At 34.7% G+C, this 20,832-nt stretch overlaps 1 protein-coding gene across 1 annotated transcript in view; it reads left to right on the plus strand.

Moving 5' to 3' along the window:
• The window catches only part of LOC121158682 (muscular LMNA interacting protein), a 130,205-nt gene that overhangs the window by 76,988 nt on the left and 32,385 nt on the right, over nucleotides 1-20,832 (plus strand). The window contains 1 exon segment of the mRNA XM_040983568.1: nucleotides 1,767-1,895. Within this exon segment, the coding sequence (XP_040839502.1) occupies nucleotides 1,767-1,895 (129 nt within the window).

Below are 20,832 nucleotides of genomic sequence, written 5' to 3' on the forward strand. Positions count from 1 at the left end.
TTAAATGGTCTCAGTCAGATTTCCTCTTTTCATTTCTTTAACCTGACACAAACTTAGCAGCTAAGATTTCACATTGCTTTTATAACCTTCTAATTCATGAGTACTAGAGTTATATTGATTTGCTTTTACAAAAGGAGAAGAAAAAGAGAAGGTAGAGGAACAGAAGGAAAGAAAAAGAAATATGAAGACAAAGAGAAGAGAGAGCCAAAACATCTGTAGAGTTTAGGATCATGGCCCATATACAAGGCCTCTCCCTGCAGAAATCAGTCCCCCTAAGGTTTGGTTCCTGTGCTACATGCTTACCAGAGGGCTATCACCATCATGCAAATAGTTTGCATGCCATCAGGCATTATTGATGTTATTTGCTCATTTTTTCCTTTGAAGGAAAACAAAGTTTCTTCAGTAGAAGATACTTCCCTGGCATGGAAGATGGAAACTTTTCTCAATCTGTGTTTCCCCAGTTGGGATACACATAACATACAATAGGGGAAAGTTTTGATTGAAAGAAGTGTTACAACGAGACATTTATTTAACACTCACAGTATATTAGATATTTTATACATAGAGTAGAGAAATAGATGTACTCCCAGAAGTTTAACTCCTGGAAGCATCAGCATGGACTGAGAAGTAATTTATTTTTCATAAAGGAAATGGGGTTGAGAAGAATGATTCCAGAAACATCCTTAAACAGAAAGACTGTCATAACATTTTCTAAAGTTGCTTAAACAGAGAGAATGTCAAACTTTTTCTAAAATTGAATTCTTGCTTGAGATGTTTGTGGAAGCTTATCCATCATTTTGTGACATTTTACAGTGTGACAAGGTTTTAGAGTTTGAAATTGCCCCCGATCTAGAGTTCTCTATCTTTCTCTTCTTATGTAGAGTCAACATTGAGGACAGCCTATGACACCTGAGTGACTGATGCATTTATCAGCTAGCACCCTTTTGATTTTAAGTTACAGAAATGAACTGAGTACAGAAAAGAGACGCCTTAGTATAAGAGAAAAAGAAGTTTTCAGTAACCTCTGAACAGAACATCCAACCACACTCGGTCCATGTTGTGAGATGGGTTCTGGGAAGCCCTCAGGTGTCTGTCTTTTCCCTGGATATCTGGGTTTTAGTTCAAGTAGGGTTTTTCTGCAGCTCCAATGTTGGCCTATAATTATTTAAATCTTCCAGTGTACCTACAGTGTTTTAATCATTTGTTCCACATTTTGGGAGAGGCAATCAATTTTCTGGCCATCTGCCACCCCCATAGGTCAGTGGGCCATCCTTGGTTTATTGAACATGGCATGAGTCTTGCTGTGAAGGCCTAGCTCTGTGGGTGTGGCAGAATGGGAGCATCATCCTGAACAGCAAAGCTGTTTTACTTTGGGTCATGTGCAAAAATCATTGATCCCATTGTGCCCAGAGTGCTGTCTGCCACAGACGGAACTCTCAATAAATATTTACTTAATGAAATATGTTGACAAAATTCATGAGCAGACAGAAGACCATGTTTGGCCAACTAAATGATATTACTGTAGTTTGAATGTTATGAAAGTAAATCTTCATACTTCGGTAGCCATAAACTCAAGTTCAAACTAAGGTTATGTACTTGAAGTTATATACTCACTGGGCCTGTTTTTGCATATATAAAAATAGTTAAAATTTAAAAAAATGATACATTTTTGTGACACCAACTCTTGAATGACTGAACAACATATATTTACTTGTTATAGTAATGTTTATTTCCTTGTTTAAATTTTTTTATTTTATGTTCTGAAGACTAAGCCTGGAGTAATTCGTCCAGTACCTGTTAAATCCAAAATATTACTGAAAAAAGAGGAGGAAATGTATGAACCCAACCCTTTCAGTAAATACCTAGAAGATAACACTGATCTCCTCTCTGAGCAGGTGAGTGTACATATGAGACAACATTTGATATTTTAGTAAATGACTGCTATTAAGGAAGCTTCTATTAATACACTCTATGTAAGAAAATGTTCACTTGATTGAAATATACTTAGTAATCAAAATAATCATTCTATAAAAGTCAATATTCTTTTGTAATTCTAAGGAATAATATTTGGAAATACTGTAGTTTCTTTTTTTCTGAAAAATTTCTGCTTGATGTTGATATTATTTTGGGGATCAAGAGATTATAAAGACATGAAATCTCTGAGTGGATTATGTAGGTATTTCAATCTATCAAAATTTGGGTTTCTTTTGAAGAAGTATCTCTTTTATGTACCATTTTAGATAGAATTAGTAAGAACCCTACTGTCTGTATTCATAGTAATATAGTAGAAATGATGCAATTCCTTAGATTGAGCTAAATTAGTTATAGAATGGATCAAATTTAAGAAAATAAGCATGCATTATATTATTTATATATTAAATATTACTGCAAAGCTAAGCAATATAAAACATTTAGGACACTTTCTGGACACCATCAATACGTGTAAATTTTCTCATTTTTAATCTGTATTAAAATAAATTTATAGAAGAAATTTAAGAGATATACTTTAAAAATTTTAATTTTAAACTGAAATCAGAAAAATCTACTGAAAATAAAAAAATATCTTGCAATGTGTGCTACATAGTTTATCTTCACATATTTACTCTATAATCCTGGGAAGATTGTTTCGTTTCTCAAGGCTTTACTTCATTCATGTGTCAAACGAGTTCTTCATATTTGGTATTTTTAAGGATTCTTCATATTCTAAAATTGGGATTCATGAGAATCTACTATTAATCCTAAATACATGTAAAATACTACATAAAATTAAAACACAAATTAAAATAGTTTCTCATGCTTAATTGTGTCTTTTATTTTACAAAATGGAGATAAAACATTTTACTTACATATATATTTTATTTGATAAGTTTGGGTTTTGTAGATAGTAATCCTGAAAATGCTAATTACAGGTAGTTGGGTATTTGTGGATTATAGTTCTGAGTTAAATGAAATAGAGATGTCTGATTGATGTCTGATTCAGTACAAAACAGATATAGAAATTCCTAATAGGAAAAAACATGTGTCTCTATTACTTGGCATATATCAATATTGAAGACACAATATGAAGTTTTGGAGAATATGAGATAATTGTAAAAGGTTTATAAAAGTAATTTGGTGCTTTTAGAAAAAACAAATTGCCAACATCGAAAATGAATTTCCCATATTTCTCATGTAACCTATTTTCTACAAAATGCGAGTCAAAGTTGTACAATAATAGTTTTATTTATTGCATTAATACACTTTTAAATTTGTATATTTTACTTGAGGCAAGATTCTGTATAGAATAATAAGCTAACCTATATACAATTTTTTAAAATTACTGCATTTTGCCATGACAAACTTCATTTCTAAGCACAAGAGTTTGTCATTTAAAAAAATGCCATTTATTTTCATTGCTTTCCCCGATTATACTATTTTTCCTAGATTACTTGTCAGAGATTTGATCTTTTGTAAGCATTAAGATGCCTTGTTCCTAATCTTATGTATATTTCCTTTTAACCAATTGACCCTGTTTGTATCCTCACTTGAATGTGAAACATAGGAAATATTAGGTGGTTGCATATTAGATCGAAAGAAGTCTCACATCCCTTGGAAAGTAAATCCCAAGCATTCCATGGTTGTATCCATTCTTTCTGTGTTAGAGGAAAAGCTGATGGAGCCTGTGGACCACAGCATACTCGGGAAACTGCATGTATTGTCATCTAACCTTTTTACATTGAGTGTAGCTACTTTGGGTTCCATTGTGTGCAGAATGCACAATGAAAGCAGAAATGAAAGGCAGCTCACAAGTGCAGGTGCTTAGATCTACTCAACATGAATAGAGTAAGAACAACAGTTCATAATCTCAGCATTGCTACGACTTTGTTAGAACGTCAATAAAAGAAAACATTCTCAAATTTATTTCCAGTCATTATTATGTTCTCATACACTGCTGCCGCGGAATAAATTGAATGCTTCCAGATGTAGTTGATCTCACCCACCCATGTAATGGAAAATTCTTTCGCCAGGCAGTTGGGCCAAATTGAAGCAGTTCACGTTCTCTAATCTGCCTTGTACTGGGAACAGTTCCACATGACAGGAGACGTTGGATGGGATGGTTAAGTCAATATAGTCTCCCTAGCAGCTTTACTTCCATAAAATTTCAAAACTCCATTATAAAATGTCAGATGCTAAATATGATGAGACTAGACAGAAATGTATTTATTGAGCTCAGAAAGGTACAGCTGAGCAGTCTTTTGAATGGATCCTGGACTGAAAATTTGCTTGGAAACAGTCCCTGAGTACTAAAAGCAATGTTTGAAGCACAGTACATAATCAAACAATCTAGACGTAGCAATGCTTATACCAAAATAACATGGAACATGATATTGTTCTATTTTAGATGGATTTTTATTTTGAAACAAAGGTCTTAAGAAATGAAACTCTTGCTTCCTTGGTGGTGTTTCAAATCCATCATCCTCTTAATTTCTGGTCTTTTTACTTGTTATAAAATATTGTCAAGCCCCATTCTAAATCTCATATTTGAATCAGTGGCAGTGTGCTTTAAAACACATTTCTTTTGATAATTGAAGATGGAGTTGGAAAATAATGAACAAAATTTCTTGGAAAATTGTAAATATGAAGATTCAGAAAATCAACGTGCTGATGATAATTAAGACACTAAGAAATTTACCGTTTTTTAACTTTATTCTGAGTGCCTGTAAGTTTGTAAAATATGGTGATTACTTTCTGATCAGTAAACAACTTTAATAACAAAATCAATCACTAAGAATTTTACCATTAAAACCAATAGTTAACCTGTTATATGAAAAGGAAGATTTAAAACATTCTTTCTTTATAATTAATGATGGAACCTGTCATATTAAAAGTTTCATGACTTTTTTGAACCCCTAGAAAGTTGTATGGAAAAAATGTTACAATTTAAGGAAGAATATTGTTTTTTCGTGTGATTTTCCCAGAAACATGTTCCCTTTTTGTCTTTATGAGAAACAGTTCTTCTCAGAGTGTTTTATTTTCCTGTAATCTGTTTCTATAGGAGAAAGCATGCTTTTGTGTGAAAATGACCGTTCAGAAAACTCTTTCACATCACCTCACAGGAAAAAAAAAAGGAACAATTTTAGGGACTTTTCTTCACTATCATGTTTTCATGCATTCTTGTCTCCTAGTTTTTCTGAGACATCTGACTTGCCTTTTCTCCCTATCAAATCCTTTTTGTTTCACATTCACTTCTGATGATTATGTGACTTCCAGATTTATTTCAAATGATTCATCAAGCTAGACTTCTTTTTTTTTTTTTAGATTTATTTATTTATTGGAAACTCAGATATACAGAGAGGAGGACAGACAGAGAGGAAAATCTTCCATCCAATGATTCACTCCCCAAGTGAGCGCAACGGCCGATGCTATGCCGATCCAAAGCCAGGATCTGGGAACTTCTTCCAGGTCTCCCACATGGATGCAGAGTGCCAAAGCTTTGGGCCGTCCTCCAGGCCACAAGCAGGGAGCTGGATGGGAAGTGGAGCTGCTGGGATTAGAACTGGCGCCCATATGGGATCCCTGCGTGTTCAAGGGGAGGACTTTAGCCGCTAGGCCACGCCGCTGGGCCCCATCAAGCTAGATTTCAATAGTAACCTTCCCATTTGCTTCCCTATGACACACACATGTTAATATTACTGGTCAAATACCATTCTTATGAATAGAACTGACAATACTGGTGTTTATTCTGAATGTCACAAATTACCACTTTTTATAGATTTGTCTGTCAATTAAGGTGATTTCTCTTCTGTCATAAAATTATCTTTCATCATTGCCAACCTTTTATTAGGAAACATCTTTTGAGTAAAATGTAAGTAATTTTTTACATGTAGAAATTATTAAATGGTTTACCAGATTGAGGAGAAAGAATGTAAAAATCTCTGTACCGTCTCATTTCTTTTGGGAGGTTATTGATTTCTCCATGTTTTAACATGTTGTTTTTGCTTTTTTCTTTATAAAATTCTTGAGTTTCCCTTCCTTTCCCTTTCCCCCACTCTCTTTATTTCACTCCTTCCATCTTTCACCTGTTTCTCTGAGAAATAAAAATTTATCTTGAATAGGCTCTATACTATTTATAATAGATTTATCATCAACACAATATACCTAAAGATTTTCCCTTTAAAAATAATCCTTTTTTTGTTCTGCACCTCGACTGTTGACATATGCCTTGTTAGAGTTATAAGCCAGTTTAGATTATCCTAACATCTGCCAAGTTCAGCAAATTTATGCTTCAACACTATAAACTGCTTAACAGGAAAATGAAAATACACACAACACTGCTGGATAGTACACTATAGCCATTTTAAGGTGGATAGAAGCCGGTTGTATATAAACTAAAATTGAAATGTCAATGAAGTAGTCACAGGATGTGGTTAAGAACTTGCATTTTCTAACATATCAGTCACTCAATACCATGTCAATTAACTCCATAATGTTGTAAACTGTTGTTGATGATATGTTGTGGCTTTAAATTGGTTGGGATGATATTCTGCCAGCTCTGCTTTTATACCAGCGATGGTCTCCCCAGGAAACCGTTAAATTTATCTGGACAATAAGATGCTGGACTCTATGCATGGTACATGCTTGCAATGCAAGAAGCATGACTGGATTTGAACTTTAATAGTGCAATAAGGTGGAGTAATCCACCATGGGGGAAGGGGTTAGGGGAACCCCAGAGCCTATGAAACAATGTCACAAAATGAAATGCAATTTTAAAAAAAGAAAGACTTCTTAATCCAAAGGTATATCAACATATTAAAGACAACATCACAGAAACACCAAACTACTAAAAAAAAAAAAAAAGATTTTAGTTATCAGTATCTCCCGAGTTTGTCCCAGAAGAAATCAGAAGCCTTAATTTTAGATATACAGTATAATTTCCTCCCTTATAAATCCTGATTTTGAAGAATCCATATGCATATTTCATACAACATTTAGCTATTTCAAATCTCAGTTAGAACCAAAAATCTTAAACTTGTGAAGTAGGAAAGAAGGTAGCCTATGCTGCATTACAAAACCTGCTTTAAAATAAGCGCAATGATTTTCAGGATAGACTCCAGATAATTTTAAGTTTAGAATATATAGTTATATGTCAAGTTCCAAGAGCAGATGGCATGGATCTGTTGAATGTATTTAATGGAGCCATATTCAAAGGAAAAAGAAACTCTTTCATAATCACAGTGGACAGTAGATAAGCAGATGAATGCTGCATTTTATATTTCCCTGTACATATAAACACTTGTACTACATCCTCAGATCTGAAAAAAGTAACTTAAATTGAAGTAATTTAAAATAAGAACAGAGGCCTTTATGACTTTTCAGACATGAAAAAGGACCCCACATTGTGTGATCCTTTCGAAGGAACTCAATCTCTTTCTCACAAAATTAAGCTAAAGAAAATGATCATGGTAAATATGGAAACTGTATTCCTTCCAAAATGTTCAGAGTCCTTTCCTAAAAGTCATTCTCCTTTAATCGTTGAGATATTATTAACAATATCCAAGATATGGAAACAAGTCTCTCAATGAAAGAAAATGTGTTACAATGTATTACATAGCCTTGGAAAAGGAAAGACTGCCATTTTTGACAACATGCAATAAAACTGAAGACATTAGGTTAAATTAAATAAGTCAGTTACAAAAGGAAAAAATAAAATGAAATCACATATGTGAAAAACTAAAAAGAATCAAATTCATAGAAGGATGAATTCATAGTGGGATGTTGATTGCAATGTGGGACGTTATTTGAATTGAAGGCAAGACATAAGAAAGGAAGATTGAAGGGTTGGGGGGGCAGACAAGTAAGGAGCAGCTCCATTGCATGTCCCAATGTTGCAACAGGGTCAAGTAGAAAACGAATTTGTTGGTGGTTAAAATAATCCTCAATAAATCTGAGGAATCCAAGATTAGGAAGGATTTTTACACTGGATTCCCAAGTGAAGCCAGGAGAAGTGGCAGGATTTGCAAGGTTTTACTTGGAAACAATGCACTAGAAATGATTGCTACATTGGTGTTTACAAAAAGGAAACAGAAACTCTCACAGATGTCATTTTCTGAGAGTAAAAGGAAATTTCTGAAAATCAGATGAATTTTTAATTGGTGAGAAATTTTTGAGAATAAAAATTATTCCTTACACAGAATGGAAGAAAAATGACCTGCATATGTACTTAAATTATTGGTGCCATGAGATCTGTGACACTTGTGAAGTAAAAGGTCCACCTTTATAAAAAAAAAAAAGTCTAGAAATATAGCTGATGTGCTCTCTGTACCTCCAAATCATCCTGTACTTACTTTAGGTACTGATAACTGTTGTGTTATCTCGGGGTCATGTTTACAAGTTAAGATGCCCAGCACATGAGCATCAGCTGATTTCCAAATTAATTATTCTAAAGATGTTAAAATGGTTTAAAATTTTATAAAAAGGCTTTTTTTGTCTTAGAATTCCAATCAAATCTTACCATATTTTAAGTCGTAAGATTATAAACTTACTCCTATTGTGATATTTTTGTGCATAGGTGTTCTAAATGCAGGTTTTATATGGGTGAGTAAAATATTTTGGTTTCTAACTGATCTTATAATTCTTCTTAGACTAAAGTTTAATTCTCTGAAGCCATAATTTCTTAACAAGGAATTTTAATGAAAATATAAATGTTCTACAATTTGTTTCTCATACAAACCTGTAACGTAGCCCTATATTATGTCCCAGAGAGAAATTTTAAAAATAAGCAAAAATTATTCCCAAAGTTTACTGAAAGAGTTATCTCAGAGCCTTTAATTACGAAAGAGTTGAATGACAACAAGGTATCTGCTATATTTAAGTAATGCAGAAAGAGAATATTGAAAACGAGAGATGTGAAAGGCATCTTTGCTTTCATCACAAAATGTATCTTAAAGTTGAGGTTGCCTACTTAGTCTTCCTGTTTAGGATGTTTTCAACAGAAACTCATGGGAAGTTTGCCAATGTAAAAAAACCAGTAGCAAGAACTGGAATTCTCTGAGACTACAAAATACGTATGCATGTGTGCATTTAATAGAATTTCATATACATATATGTAAATATATAAATACACATAAGCTTTTGACAAAGCAACACAATTCTTGTTTTCCCATGGAAAATAGTGGCAGTAAATTGTATTGATGATTCCTCAATATAAATCAAAAGCAAATAAGTGATTTTTTATAGAGAGGACGCAGTCAAATTTAAAAGGATTCCCTATTAAAATTGCAAAATCCAAATGGAGGTGAATAAACAAGTATACACACATATGCACACACAATCATAGCAAACTTTATGTAGATAGATATTTTTGACATTATTTTAACCAGTCTAATAGATTAACACTTTCAATCATACCAAGCAATTTTGTTCTTTCTTCTCTTTCAAATCATCCAATAATAAAACACTATAAAGCTTATAATAATATTAAAAACACAAACACAGAAAAAGAGGACACCTTCAATAGTATTTTGCATATCACTCTCATTTTGAGGATGAATATGGTCCAGAATAAGGCATATCTTAACTGTGAATTTTAATCAATAGAACACCGACTGCTTTGACTTTTTAAAAACTTGCTTTTTTTTAGTTGATTAATCTGACGCAGAAATCTTGAGAAACACTGAAGGAGAGTTATCTAGAAAGGTGAGGAACCCATTGTTTCACTGAGACATCCAAATTCAATGAAAGTCCACGTTCCTTATCAAATAGGGTTATTATTTTGAGTAGAGAAAAAAAGCTCCAATATTGGGGAATGAGAAATTTGACATCTAGAGCTTTGGGGAATTTAAGGAAAAAAAAATTTACTATTTTTAGCTTTCTAATCTTCCAATGTATTCTTTTGGCTGATCTTGATATTTACTGCTCTCAATGTCAAAAATCAACTATTTTGAGTTCTTTCTCCTGGATCACAATGAAGTGGAGAGGGTTCCCAACCTTTTTCCTATACCTCATCTTCAGTTTGCAACTCTCAATGTGACCATCATTCAAAGTCCATGTACTCTTACGCAGACTTTAAAATATTTACAGAATATTGAGATTGTTACAAATACATTAATTATGGTGCTCATATTTGAAGATCCTTTAGCCTTTATTATACCTTTCTCTATCATTCTTTGATCCCATTTCTCATAAATCAAAGAAAATGTGCAGTCGTCTTCTCTCTGCTTGTATTATCTAAGCATGCTTATTAATCATCTAATTCATTCTAAGGGCTATGGAGTTGAGGCTGAGTGTAAGATAGGAAGGAGATGATTGTAGAAATCGTCTCGATTTAATTGAAATTGTATTTTGTGCCACAATACACAGCTAGTCTGAAGGATGTCACCACTACAAGCCACAGGTCTAGCCAAAGGCTGAACTCAACTAAAAAATCCAAAGAAGATGTCAGAGATAGAGGTTCTTGTGAAGGAAAACATCAGAACATATCTTTTCTTCTTACTAACACAATTTTTTAACTCTCATTTTATAATAGCATTTAAATTAGGTAGTTAAAAATTAAGATATTTTACATATTGTCCAGTCTCTTTTAGATTTCTTTCATTGAATACTTTTCAGATAAAGAGACAATATAATTCTTGAAGCTCTTTTTACAAGACTTTATGTATAATCTGCAGTGTATTTTCATGCAAAAATTTAAAGCTATGTTGGGACATGATGGGTTAGCAACACACACAAGAACACATTTGCATGAAACTTAAATTTACCATTATTTCATAAAGGTCTGGGTTTTGCCAGACACCACACAGCCATGAACTGTTAAGCAACTAATTCTTGAGAGATCATTATAATACAAGTGGTCCAAATAAGATTATGTTTCAATTTTGCTTTCCTTTAAGACTCTTATTTCTATGTACAGTAAGTACAGAGGGGTTAAAAAAGCACCTCTATAGAAAACCACAACAGAAAATTGCAATGCTTCTGTTACAATCTTCCAACCTGGCTGTGTATCCAAGAACAAGGGAAAGATAATCTCAAGAAAAGCTGAGAGGATGGAATCTTTAATCTGAAGTAGTGAGCCTATCAAATCATATCCCAGAGGGAAAAGATGAATATTCTATCAAAAGGATTATTTTCCTCATTTATTGATTTATTTTTTTTTAATTGCATTTTATTATGTGACACAGTTTCATAGGCTCTGGGATTTCCTCCAACCTCTCCTCGTACCCTCCCCCGATGGTGGATTACTCCACCTTATTGCACTATTAAAGTTCAAATCCAGTCATGCTTCTTGCATTGCAAGCATGTACCATGCATAGAGTCCAGCATCTTATTGTCCAGATAAATTTAACGGTTTCCTGGGGAGACCATCGCTGGTATAAAAGCAGAGCTGGCAGAATATCATCCCAACCAATTTAAAGCCACAACATATCATCAACAACAGTTTACAACATTATGGAGTTAATTGACATGGTATTGAGTGACTGATATGTTAGAAAATGCAAGTTCTTAACCACATCCTGTGACTACTTCATTGACATTTCAATTTTAGTTTATATACAACCGGCTTCTATCCACCTTAAAATGGCTATAGTGTACTATCCAGCAGTGTTGTGTGTATTTTCATTTTCCTGTTAAGCAGTTTATAGTGTTGAAGCACAAATTTGCTGAACTTGGCAGATTTTAGGATAGTCTAAACTGGCTTATAACAAGGCTTTAACAAGGCATATGTCAGCAGTTGAGGCACAAAGCAGTTTTAGGAGTGGTGTGTAGAGAAATCTTCAATACCTTAGTGAGGAGTAACTTATTTTCGTGTCCTATTTAGTAAGGAATATATGAGTCCCTGCTGACCTCCCTAAAAACAAAACAAAATCAAAAAACAAGAAATTAGAATAGATAGAGAACAACAAGGACACTTAGAACTAGACAAGTAGTTAGCAGAGTTGCTGCTTTAGGTTAAAAGCAGAAATGCTATGGTTTTGATTTGAAATAGTTTTAGTTTCCTATAAAGGGAAAGCTAAAAATAATAATGAGTAAAAAAATAATACATATTCTGTGTTGCCCAGAGTGGTGGGAATGTAGAAGCGAGAGTGCTACGAAGTCTGCAATGAGCTCATGAGTACCGCTCTGTGTTTACCAGTGTGCCTTGTATGTGAGCGTGAACAGCTTGAATCCAGAGAGGGTGTGTTTTGTTGCTCCACTTCCACACAGCAGGAAAGGAGATGACTCCATAGTACCAAGACAGAACCTAAGACTCTCTGACATGCAACCTTTAATCAGAAGAACTTAAAATGCCTTCAGATGCCCTATGATGAATGAAACAGCTTTGGGAGTTAAAGTTTGAGTTTGAGTAAAAAGCTGTTTTTTTTTTTGTTTTTTTTTTTGAAGCTGGAAAAGTGAAACACATCAGCTATGGCTGTAGCATTGTTTTCTCTTGTCTCTGTCAAATAAGTAGAGATAAGTTAATTCTGCACTTATCTGTCTCTCAATTGTCCTCTAGTGAAAAAAAGCTATTACTTGCCTTCCAAGTTCATGTCTTTTTGAAATTTTGCAGGATATGATACTATAATCAACTAAAAATAATTAATTCATTAAAAACAAACTCCTAAATAAAGCTAATTGCTTTGGAAAATTTTATAATAAATATTTATGTATTGAAGAGCATAATTCTCAAGTCTTTGATGAGTTGTTTAAAACATTTTATCGGGCCCGGCGCGGTGGCGCAAGTGGTTAAGTCCTCGCCTTGCAACCCCGGGATCCCATATGGGCGCCGGTTCTAATCCCGGCAGCCCCGCTTCCCTTCCAGCTCCCTGCTTGTGGCCCGGGAAAGCAGTCGAGGACGGCCCAAAGCTTTGGGAACCTGCACCCGTGCGGGAGACCCGGAAGAGGCTCCTGGCTTCGGATCGGCATAGTATCGGCCCGTTGCGCTCACTTGGGGAGTGAATCATCGGACGGAAGATCTTCCTCTCTCTCTCTCTCCTCTCTCTGTATATCCGCCTTTCCAATGAAAAAATAATAAAAAAATAAATCTTTAAAAAAAAAAACATTTTATCAAAAATAATTGTTGCATAACTCATAGAAACATGTATAAGATATTTTATGATCTCTGACCTTCCCACACAAACTAGAACAACATCCAAAGCCATATATTTTAAAAACTAAAGCAAAGAAGAATGATATTTCTTTCAGTGGGAAGTTGGAATCATGCCCTTCAATGTATACATACTAGTCTCAGGATAATTCAGTGAGGCAAAAGCAAGGTGCAGGTCAGACAGGATTGATATTTTCTAATTCTTAAAAATCTAGAAAAATGGTCAAAAACTGTATTATTCCAACTCTGGTCTGTCTGCTTTGTTTTTAGTAAATATGGTTTTATTAGGGTGCAATCATGTCTGTACACCCACTAAGGCTGCTTTCTGGCTTCCATGGTATTAGGAAGTAATTGTGAGAGATTTGTTGAAAAGCTGACATTGTTTGCTAGATGTCCATTAGGAATGCTTGTTAATACTCAGCTAAGACGGTACGAAGATTTCAACTTTTGCTGATTTACGTATGTTGACACAGGCATCCTTTGTAGGCTGTGCGCTGGGCAGATTGCTCACATTCACTGAACATGAGATTTCCTTCGAGAGCATTTTCCAATTAAGGACAGTGAGCCCTTAAATGACTTTTGTATTTTCTGTAAGCTTATGCTAAGAGAGACATAGGACTCATTGCTTTAGTTATTTCTTAAATAGCTTAATAAACAGGCAAGTGAGTTTATAAAGGAAACATAGTTGCAAAATAGTCTAGATCGAATATAGTACAACTGAAATAAGCATAAGCAATTAGAAATGACTGAAGCAACATTATAGCTACATCAAAAAAAACTTGTTTTCAGCCATATGTATGATTTGTAACTATTGATAACTTACTTCAATTCAAAAAGAGGAGGGAGGTCAGTGTTTTGAAATTAATGAGTATACTTTTATTTTTTATTGTTAATATATCAACCTCTAAGTTTGTACTTTTGCTTGAGTGTTGTCTCTTCATTACATTATAATTAGTTAAGTTATTTAAACATAGACATCTGAGAATATGAAGGTGTTATGTAATTTTTGATACTGTTTTAAAGACATGGAACTTAAAATGTTTAAAGTTTTGGTAATATAAGCAATGAGAGATTCCTTTGGGGACTATTACTAGAGGGAAATGTAAAACTCAATTTATTAGGGGATATTCATATTCTCTGTCACATAAAATATTATAAAATAACACACAAGAAACAATGGAATGATGAATTGAAATATATTCCTTTGTTACCATGTGATAAAGTTAGAAAATGCATGGAAATCCCTTGTACTAGAGCTTTATTATGTTGGGCCAAAGTACAGATTTAAAATTTTTCTGAGTCTTAACTCTTTTTTTCTAATTATCAAATATACCAAGGGTGACGTGTTTTGAAATTTAAGGGAAACATACATCAGAGAAAAAGCATTCTTTAAATAGGTGATTTCTGTAATAAAAGCACTGATTTGTGGGTAAACTGTGGGAGTATATAACAAATAGCAAGGGAGTACATAACAAGATGGGGTATTGGTGCCTAAACAGTATCTTAACAAACTAATCCTGCCTGCAGTGCTGGCATCCTATATGGATCCTGGTTCGAGTCCCAGCTTCTCCACTCCCAATCTAGCTTTCTGCTAATGGCTTGGAATAGCAGTGGGTAATGGCCTGGAATAGCAGTGGGTGGTTGTGCCCCTGCACCCACTTGGGCGATGCTGAACCAGCTCCTGCTTCCCAGCTTTGGGTTGGCTCAGCTCTGATCAGGGCATCCATTTGGGGATTGACTCAGTGAAGAGATTCTTTCTCTCTCTCTCAAATAAAATAAACAAATCTTAAATACATAATAAAAATAAAAAGATACAGTTTGAGGTTGCAGTTACATCAATATCAAGACAAGCTGTGTAACAAACAATATATAGAATTGTACATACATATAGACAGTGGTACCTAGATATATGTGATATCTACAATAATGTAATTGGAGAGGATCATAAAATGTTTTGAATCATTCAGTGGGTCTCAAGGTCTCTCATGGAAAAATATTTTAAGAAGCGACAAACTTCAAGATGCACTGTGAATGTTTATTTTTGAAAGGTGCAAGGACATGAGTTTCTGGTTTGAAAAGGGCAATGGTTAAATCAGCAATTCATTATGTTAAATCACCTGGTATTTATAAGCAATAAAGAGGCAAAACAAAAGCACAAATTCTTATTAAGCCACAGATAATTTTGTGATAACTCCAAGTCACTGGGTAAATGACAGCACAGCCAGCAATTATCCATTTGGAGGAAATGGTGAAAGGATACAATTAAGGGTGAGGCACAGTGTCAGCCATATACTTCTTGGGGCTTAGGGTACAGTTTAATATGAAAGCTCCAAGCCCCTTGTGTTTGCACGGCTGCCTATTTTGGAGAGTGTTCTTGCTCCCACTTCCCGCTACTCCTCTGGTAAACTAGACACAGGCAAGTTGTACAGTCTGTAGAGCTGACTGTTGTTATCTAAGTAGAAGGAAAGCTTGAATGAATTTACATCTAAAAATCTGAGGCCCCAAAATGATTGCAAGTCGAGGTCACGTTCCCATTTAAATCCTGGTGCAAAAGCATCTTGTCCAAGAAAGTTTTATTAACTAAGAAAAGAAAATAAAAATAGAAAAACACTTCCAGATCACATAACTTACAAAATTCAACTTCAGTTTGATAGTTTTAATGTGATGAGAAGAGTTCAAAATAATGAAGGACTGTGGGTGCCACACAAAAATAGGGAAGATTAGAGTCTTCACAGTGAATGAGTAGAATCCAGTCCCCAGCTTTTCAAGCGAGAGGAATACAACAGACAATAATAAAATCCGAAATGAAATGTATAAGGAAAATGTATTTAAATATATAAAAATAAATGTAAAATATATTTAAAAATATATAAACAAAAATATTTCAGAATCCCTAAAAACACAATATCAGCATTCATAAAGTGAAAACCAGAAACAGTATAAGAATACAGGTGAAATTAGACTTTGTTTCTTATGAATAACATAGTTTTTTTCCAAATAATTGCCTAACTCCTCCATATATACATATATATATGTATATTTCTACATACAAATATATTTCTACACAGACATTTCTCTGATTTGGCACGGAGAGCTTAATAGGGAACACAGGAAGACCCTGCCATCTGTAAGTTGAACACATTTTGTTTCAATATGTCTTTGATCAAGGAAATCCAAGATAAAATTTCTAGTGTTTTCTTTCATTTGTCCCAAGCTTTATTGGTGTTTAACTGGCACTTTTAAATGTGCAAATGTGTGAAACTTGATGCTTTGAGCTATATATGAAATGATTACTCTAGTCAAGTTTACAAATCGATCACCGCAGACATCGACCACTATTACTACTATTATTGTGTTTATTAAGAACACTTAGAGGACCCAGTGCGGTGGCCTAGTGGCTAAAGTCCTCACCTTGAACAAGTTGGGAGCCCATATGCACACCAGTTCTAATCCCGGCAGCTCCACTTCCCATCCAGCTCCCTGCTTATGGCCTGGGAAAGCAGTCGAGAACAGCCCAAATCCTTGGGACCCTGCATCCACATGGGAGACCTGGAGGAAGTTCCTGGCTCCTGGCTTTGGATCGGCACAGCACCGGCCATTGCAGTCACTTGGGGAGTGAATCATTGGAGGGAAGATCTTCCTCTCTGTCTCTCCTCTTCTCTGTATATCTGGCTTTGTAATAAAAATAAATAAATCTTTAAAAAAAGAACACTTAGAATTCCAATTTGAAGTACATATAGTGCTGTTGATTTTAAGAACATTATTGTGCATTGGGTCACCAGAATTCATGCTGCTTGGATAACGGCAACTCTATATCTGTTGGGGTATTTCCTCATTCCCATTCACTGCTTCTCATGGTAACTGCTCTGCTACTTTCTACTTCCCTGAGTTTTACCATTTTAGATTCCACAAATCCATGAGAGCCTGCTGTATTTTTCCTTTTGGCTAGTAGAAACTAACATAATGCCCTCCTCCAGATTCATTCAGGTTGTCACACATGACAAAATTTTTTTCGCTCACAAATTGACATATTTGTTTAGGAGAGAAAAGGGGAGATCAGCCCACTGATTCATTTTCCAAGTGTCCACAACAGTTAGGTCTGGGTCAGTCTAAGCCTGAAGCCAGTAATTCAACCTGGATGTTCCACATGAATGCCAGGGCCTAAGAACTTGAGCCATCATCTGTTGCCTTGTGGGATGCATTAGCAAGAAGCAAAATCCTAAGAGGAACAGCTAGGGCTGAAAGCAGCACTCTCACATGGAGCACAGTTGTACAAGCAGTAGCTTAACCTGTTAACACCACAAGTGCTGTTCAAGCTAGTTATAGTTTTCAGTTTTTGCGGAATTTCATAGTGTTTTCCATATTGGCTATACTAATTTGTTTCCCATTGGCACGTGAATATTGGTTTCTTTTTCTCCGTATCTTTGCCAAGTCTTTCCCCTGTTGTCTGTTGGATGGTAGTTGTGTGAGGTGCTATCTCACTACGGTTTTGATTTGCCTTTTGTTGATCAGTGATATTATGCACCTTTTCATGTGGCTGTTGGCCTCTGGAAAATCTTTTCTTGAACCATGTCTGTTCAGGTCTTTGGTTTATTTAAAATAAGGCTATTTGAGGTTTGTTTGATTTTGAGTATGGTGCCCATGTATCTTTTGGATATTGATTCCCTTCATATATATGCTTTTGAAAATACTTCTTCCCCTCACGAAGAAAACCTTTTCACTCTGTTGATTATTTCCTTGCTCTATGAAGACTTTTAGTTCAATATTCCCAATCATCTATTTTTGTTTTTGTTGCCTATGCTTTTGGGAACATATCCAAAAACCCATTTACAGAACAGTATCAAGAGGATTCCCACCTGTGATTTCTCCTACTAATCTGGAGAAATTTATTTATAGTTATAGTTCATATAAATCAGACTTTATGTTTAAATTTTTAATCCATTTTAAGTCTGTGTGAAGTTTCAAACTCATTCCTTTATATATGCTATGTAGAAGGTTTCCCAACACTATTTTATGAGGAAAGTAGCCTTCCCCATTGTGAGAACAGCTCTACTGTTAAGAACATCAAATGAATATAGTTTTAGCTTTAAAATATATGTATTTATTTGTTTACTTAAAAACAAAGTTATAGAGGGTGCGTCTTCTCACATGGCTGCAAATTGTCAGGTGTGGACTAGGCTGAAAACAGGTTCCTAGAACTTTATCTGTTCTCCCACAGGGTTCCTGGGTTTCAGGTGTTTGCATTTGGGCTCTTCTATGGCTTGTCCACATTCATTTGCTGTGAACTGGACGGGATGTAGAAGAGCTTGGACTTGAACTAGTGCTCGTATGCCGTATTGGTGTTGTAGATGGAGGCTTCACTGAACCACAATGCTGGCCACTTGGGGTTTTTGGAGAGTTTGTGTTCTGCCCATGGATCTATATGCCTCTATTTACATTGGTGCATTAGTGTTTCCATTACTGATTCTTTGTAATATATTTTGAAATCTGGATGTAAAAGGTACTCTTCTCCAAACAGGTAAGTTGTTTGGAAGAGTATCTTTGAGCTTATAAGATTGAGAGTATTTTAAACATTGTATTTATGGTTTATTTCATGAAAATTTCTATGATGATTTCATATTATTTTATAGAACATTAAAATTGTATATTAAAGCAGCAAAATTAACATTAAAATTGGGAAAAATAGATCTTGCTTGAGGAAATTATTTATCTGGAAAAATATGAAATCATTTTTCCCATTTGCTCATTTTCTATTAGAATTTATAACAAATTGATTTTAAAAATTACAAGGATTAAATAAAGACAACTGTGAAACAGAAAAACTAAAAAAATCATAAATATAAAATGTATTATTTGAAAAGTAGCATGTAGATCTGCTAGCATTGATAAAGAGAAAATTCAAAATAAAAAATCAAAGCATGGAAATGAGTAATGTTAAAAAGTAAAAACATGACACTGCTTTTCTCAACCTTATGCAAAGGAATTTCAAAATTCTCTGAAATGAATAATTTATGATTTTCCAGGAACCACAATATCCTGGTGAAATACAAAATACAGAGACAACTCCAGTAAGTCAATTAGCAGAAGAAGAACAGGGAAAAATGTTAAAGATATTCCCTCAGAAAACCCCAGGTCACAGGTGCATTAATGGGCAATTCTCAGAGTGTTTTATTGTAGCAATACAAGGAGAAAATGATGCAATTATCTCCCTAGGCTGTGGTTTCCATTCTTGTTAGGTAAACAAAACGAATCTCATAGGAATTTTAGTAAATGGTGGATTCAAAAACACCTCTAAATTTTTTCCCTCCAAATTTTACCTTAAAATTACGATGAAGATGTGGAATCCTTAAGTAAGGAAAGAATTGAGACAGAAAAAACTGTATAGGTGGGAAAGTCATAATGAGACAACTGACTCATCAAGACACAGGAAAGCTATATCTAAAGCTAATAACGGAGAAAGCCCAATACAGATGCCATGTTAATGTTAAGAGCTTTCAAAATTCTAAAACTTTTAGCTTTTTGAAGTCCTGGTATCTCTGAAAAGAGGGGTTAGGAATCGTAGCTAACATAAGGAAGATGGAGTAGTGCTATTTAAGAAGTAGCTATACTCAATCCCATGTTATCTGAGGCATACCTTCAAGAAGCAATATAAACATATGGATAAAATAAAACAGAAATTCAACTAAAGAAGAAATAAAACAAAATATTAAAGGAAAGGTATTCTAAGGAGAAAAATTTAGTTAAGTATTTCATAGGTGAGATAAGACAGTATCAATCTATCTTTGGTAAATCAAAGCAAAATACTAAACAAAAGAACATCAGTATGTAGAAACTTTTGGATGAAACACATGGCAACAGAAATGAAGAATGCATTATAGAGGTGGAAGGTGGGTAACCATCTCATTCTAATTTGCCTTAGCACAGAAAGTCTTAAGTCCTGAGAATACTCTTTCTCAGGTCAGTGTTGTTGGAAGATAAGCAAAAGGCAAAGAAATGAGAAGAAGAGGATTATCTCAAGAATACCCAGCGTGAAGGAAGAGAAAGGAAATAAACAATTTGAGATGATTTTCCAAGACAACAGGTCAATTTCACAGATTATAGGGCATCAACAAATTTCTCCCATAGTAGATGAATACAGTCAGTCCAAAACACATTTTTTTTTTTGGAATTTCGTGATTACTAAAAGCAAACTCATCTTGTGTCCTTGCAGGAGAGAGAGAGAGAGAGAGTAAAGTGTCAGGGTCCCATACAGAATGAATTGTTGGGTTTCTAAATCACACAGCACAGAAGCCAGTGTAACAGTATGTTCACAATTCTGAAACAGATTATTTCCAATTTACCATGATTACCTAACTATTTTAATATAATCATGGGGCACAGTGATCTTCTAGTGAATGAATTGTCAGAAATTTACTTTTAATGCTCTGTTTTCTTGGGAGGCATTCTTAAAGCCCGGTTAGTATGAGAGGAATCCCAGAAAACAGTGACACAGGGTACTGTGAACACGTGAGAGAGAGTAGGCAAAGAAAACCTCCAGAATATAAGGAAAAAGACCTTTATGATAACAGAAGACAGCTGGCAGGGCTTAGCCAGGCACGTGACATCCACAGTGAGCATCCTTGACTAAGCATCCTTTCACCTTGAACTCTGTTCAGCTGGGTGGGAGTCATAGAAGCCTGGCCACGTTTCTTACCTCTTCCCATCCGGGCCTCATGCTGACAAAATGCTACAGTCCTTTCCTGCCCAACTACTTGGATGAACCGAGGACATCA

The sequence above is a fragment of the Ochotona curzoniae genome, unplaced genomic scaffold (assembly GCF_017591425.1).
Source record: "Ochotona curzoniae isolate NIBS_2020 unplaced genomic scaffold, NIBS_Ocur_1.0 contig_3819, whole genome shotgun sequence".
NCBI lineage: Eukaryota > Metazoa > Chordata > Mammalia > Lagomorpha > Ochotonidae > Ochotona > Ochotona curzoniae.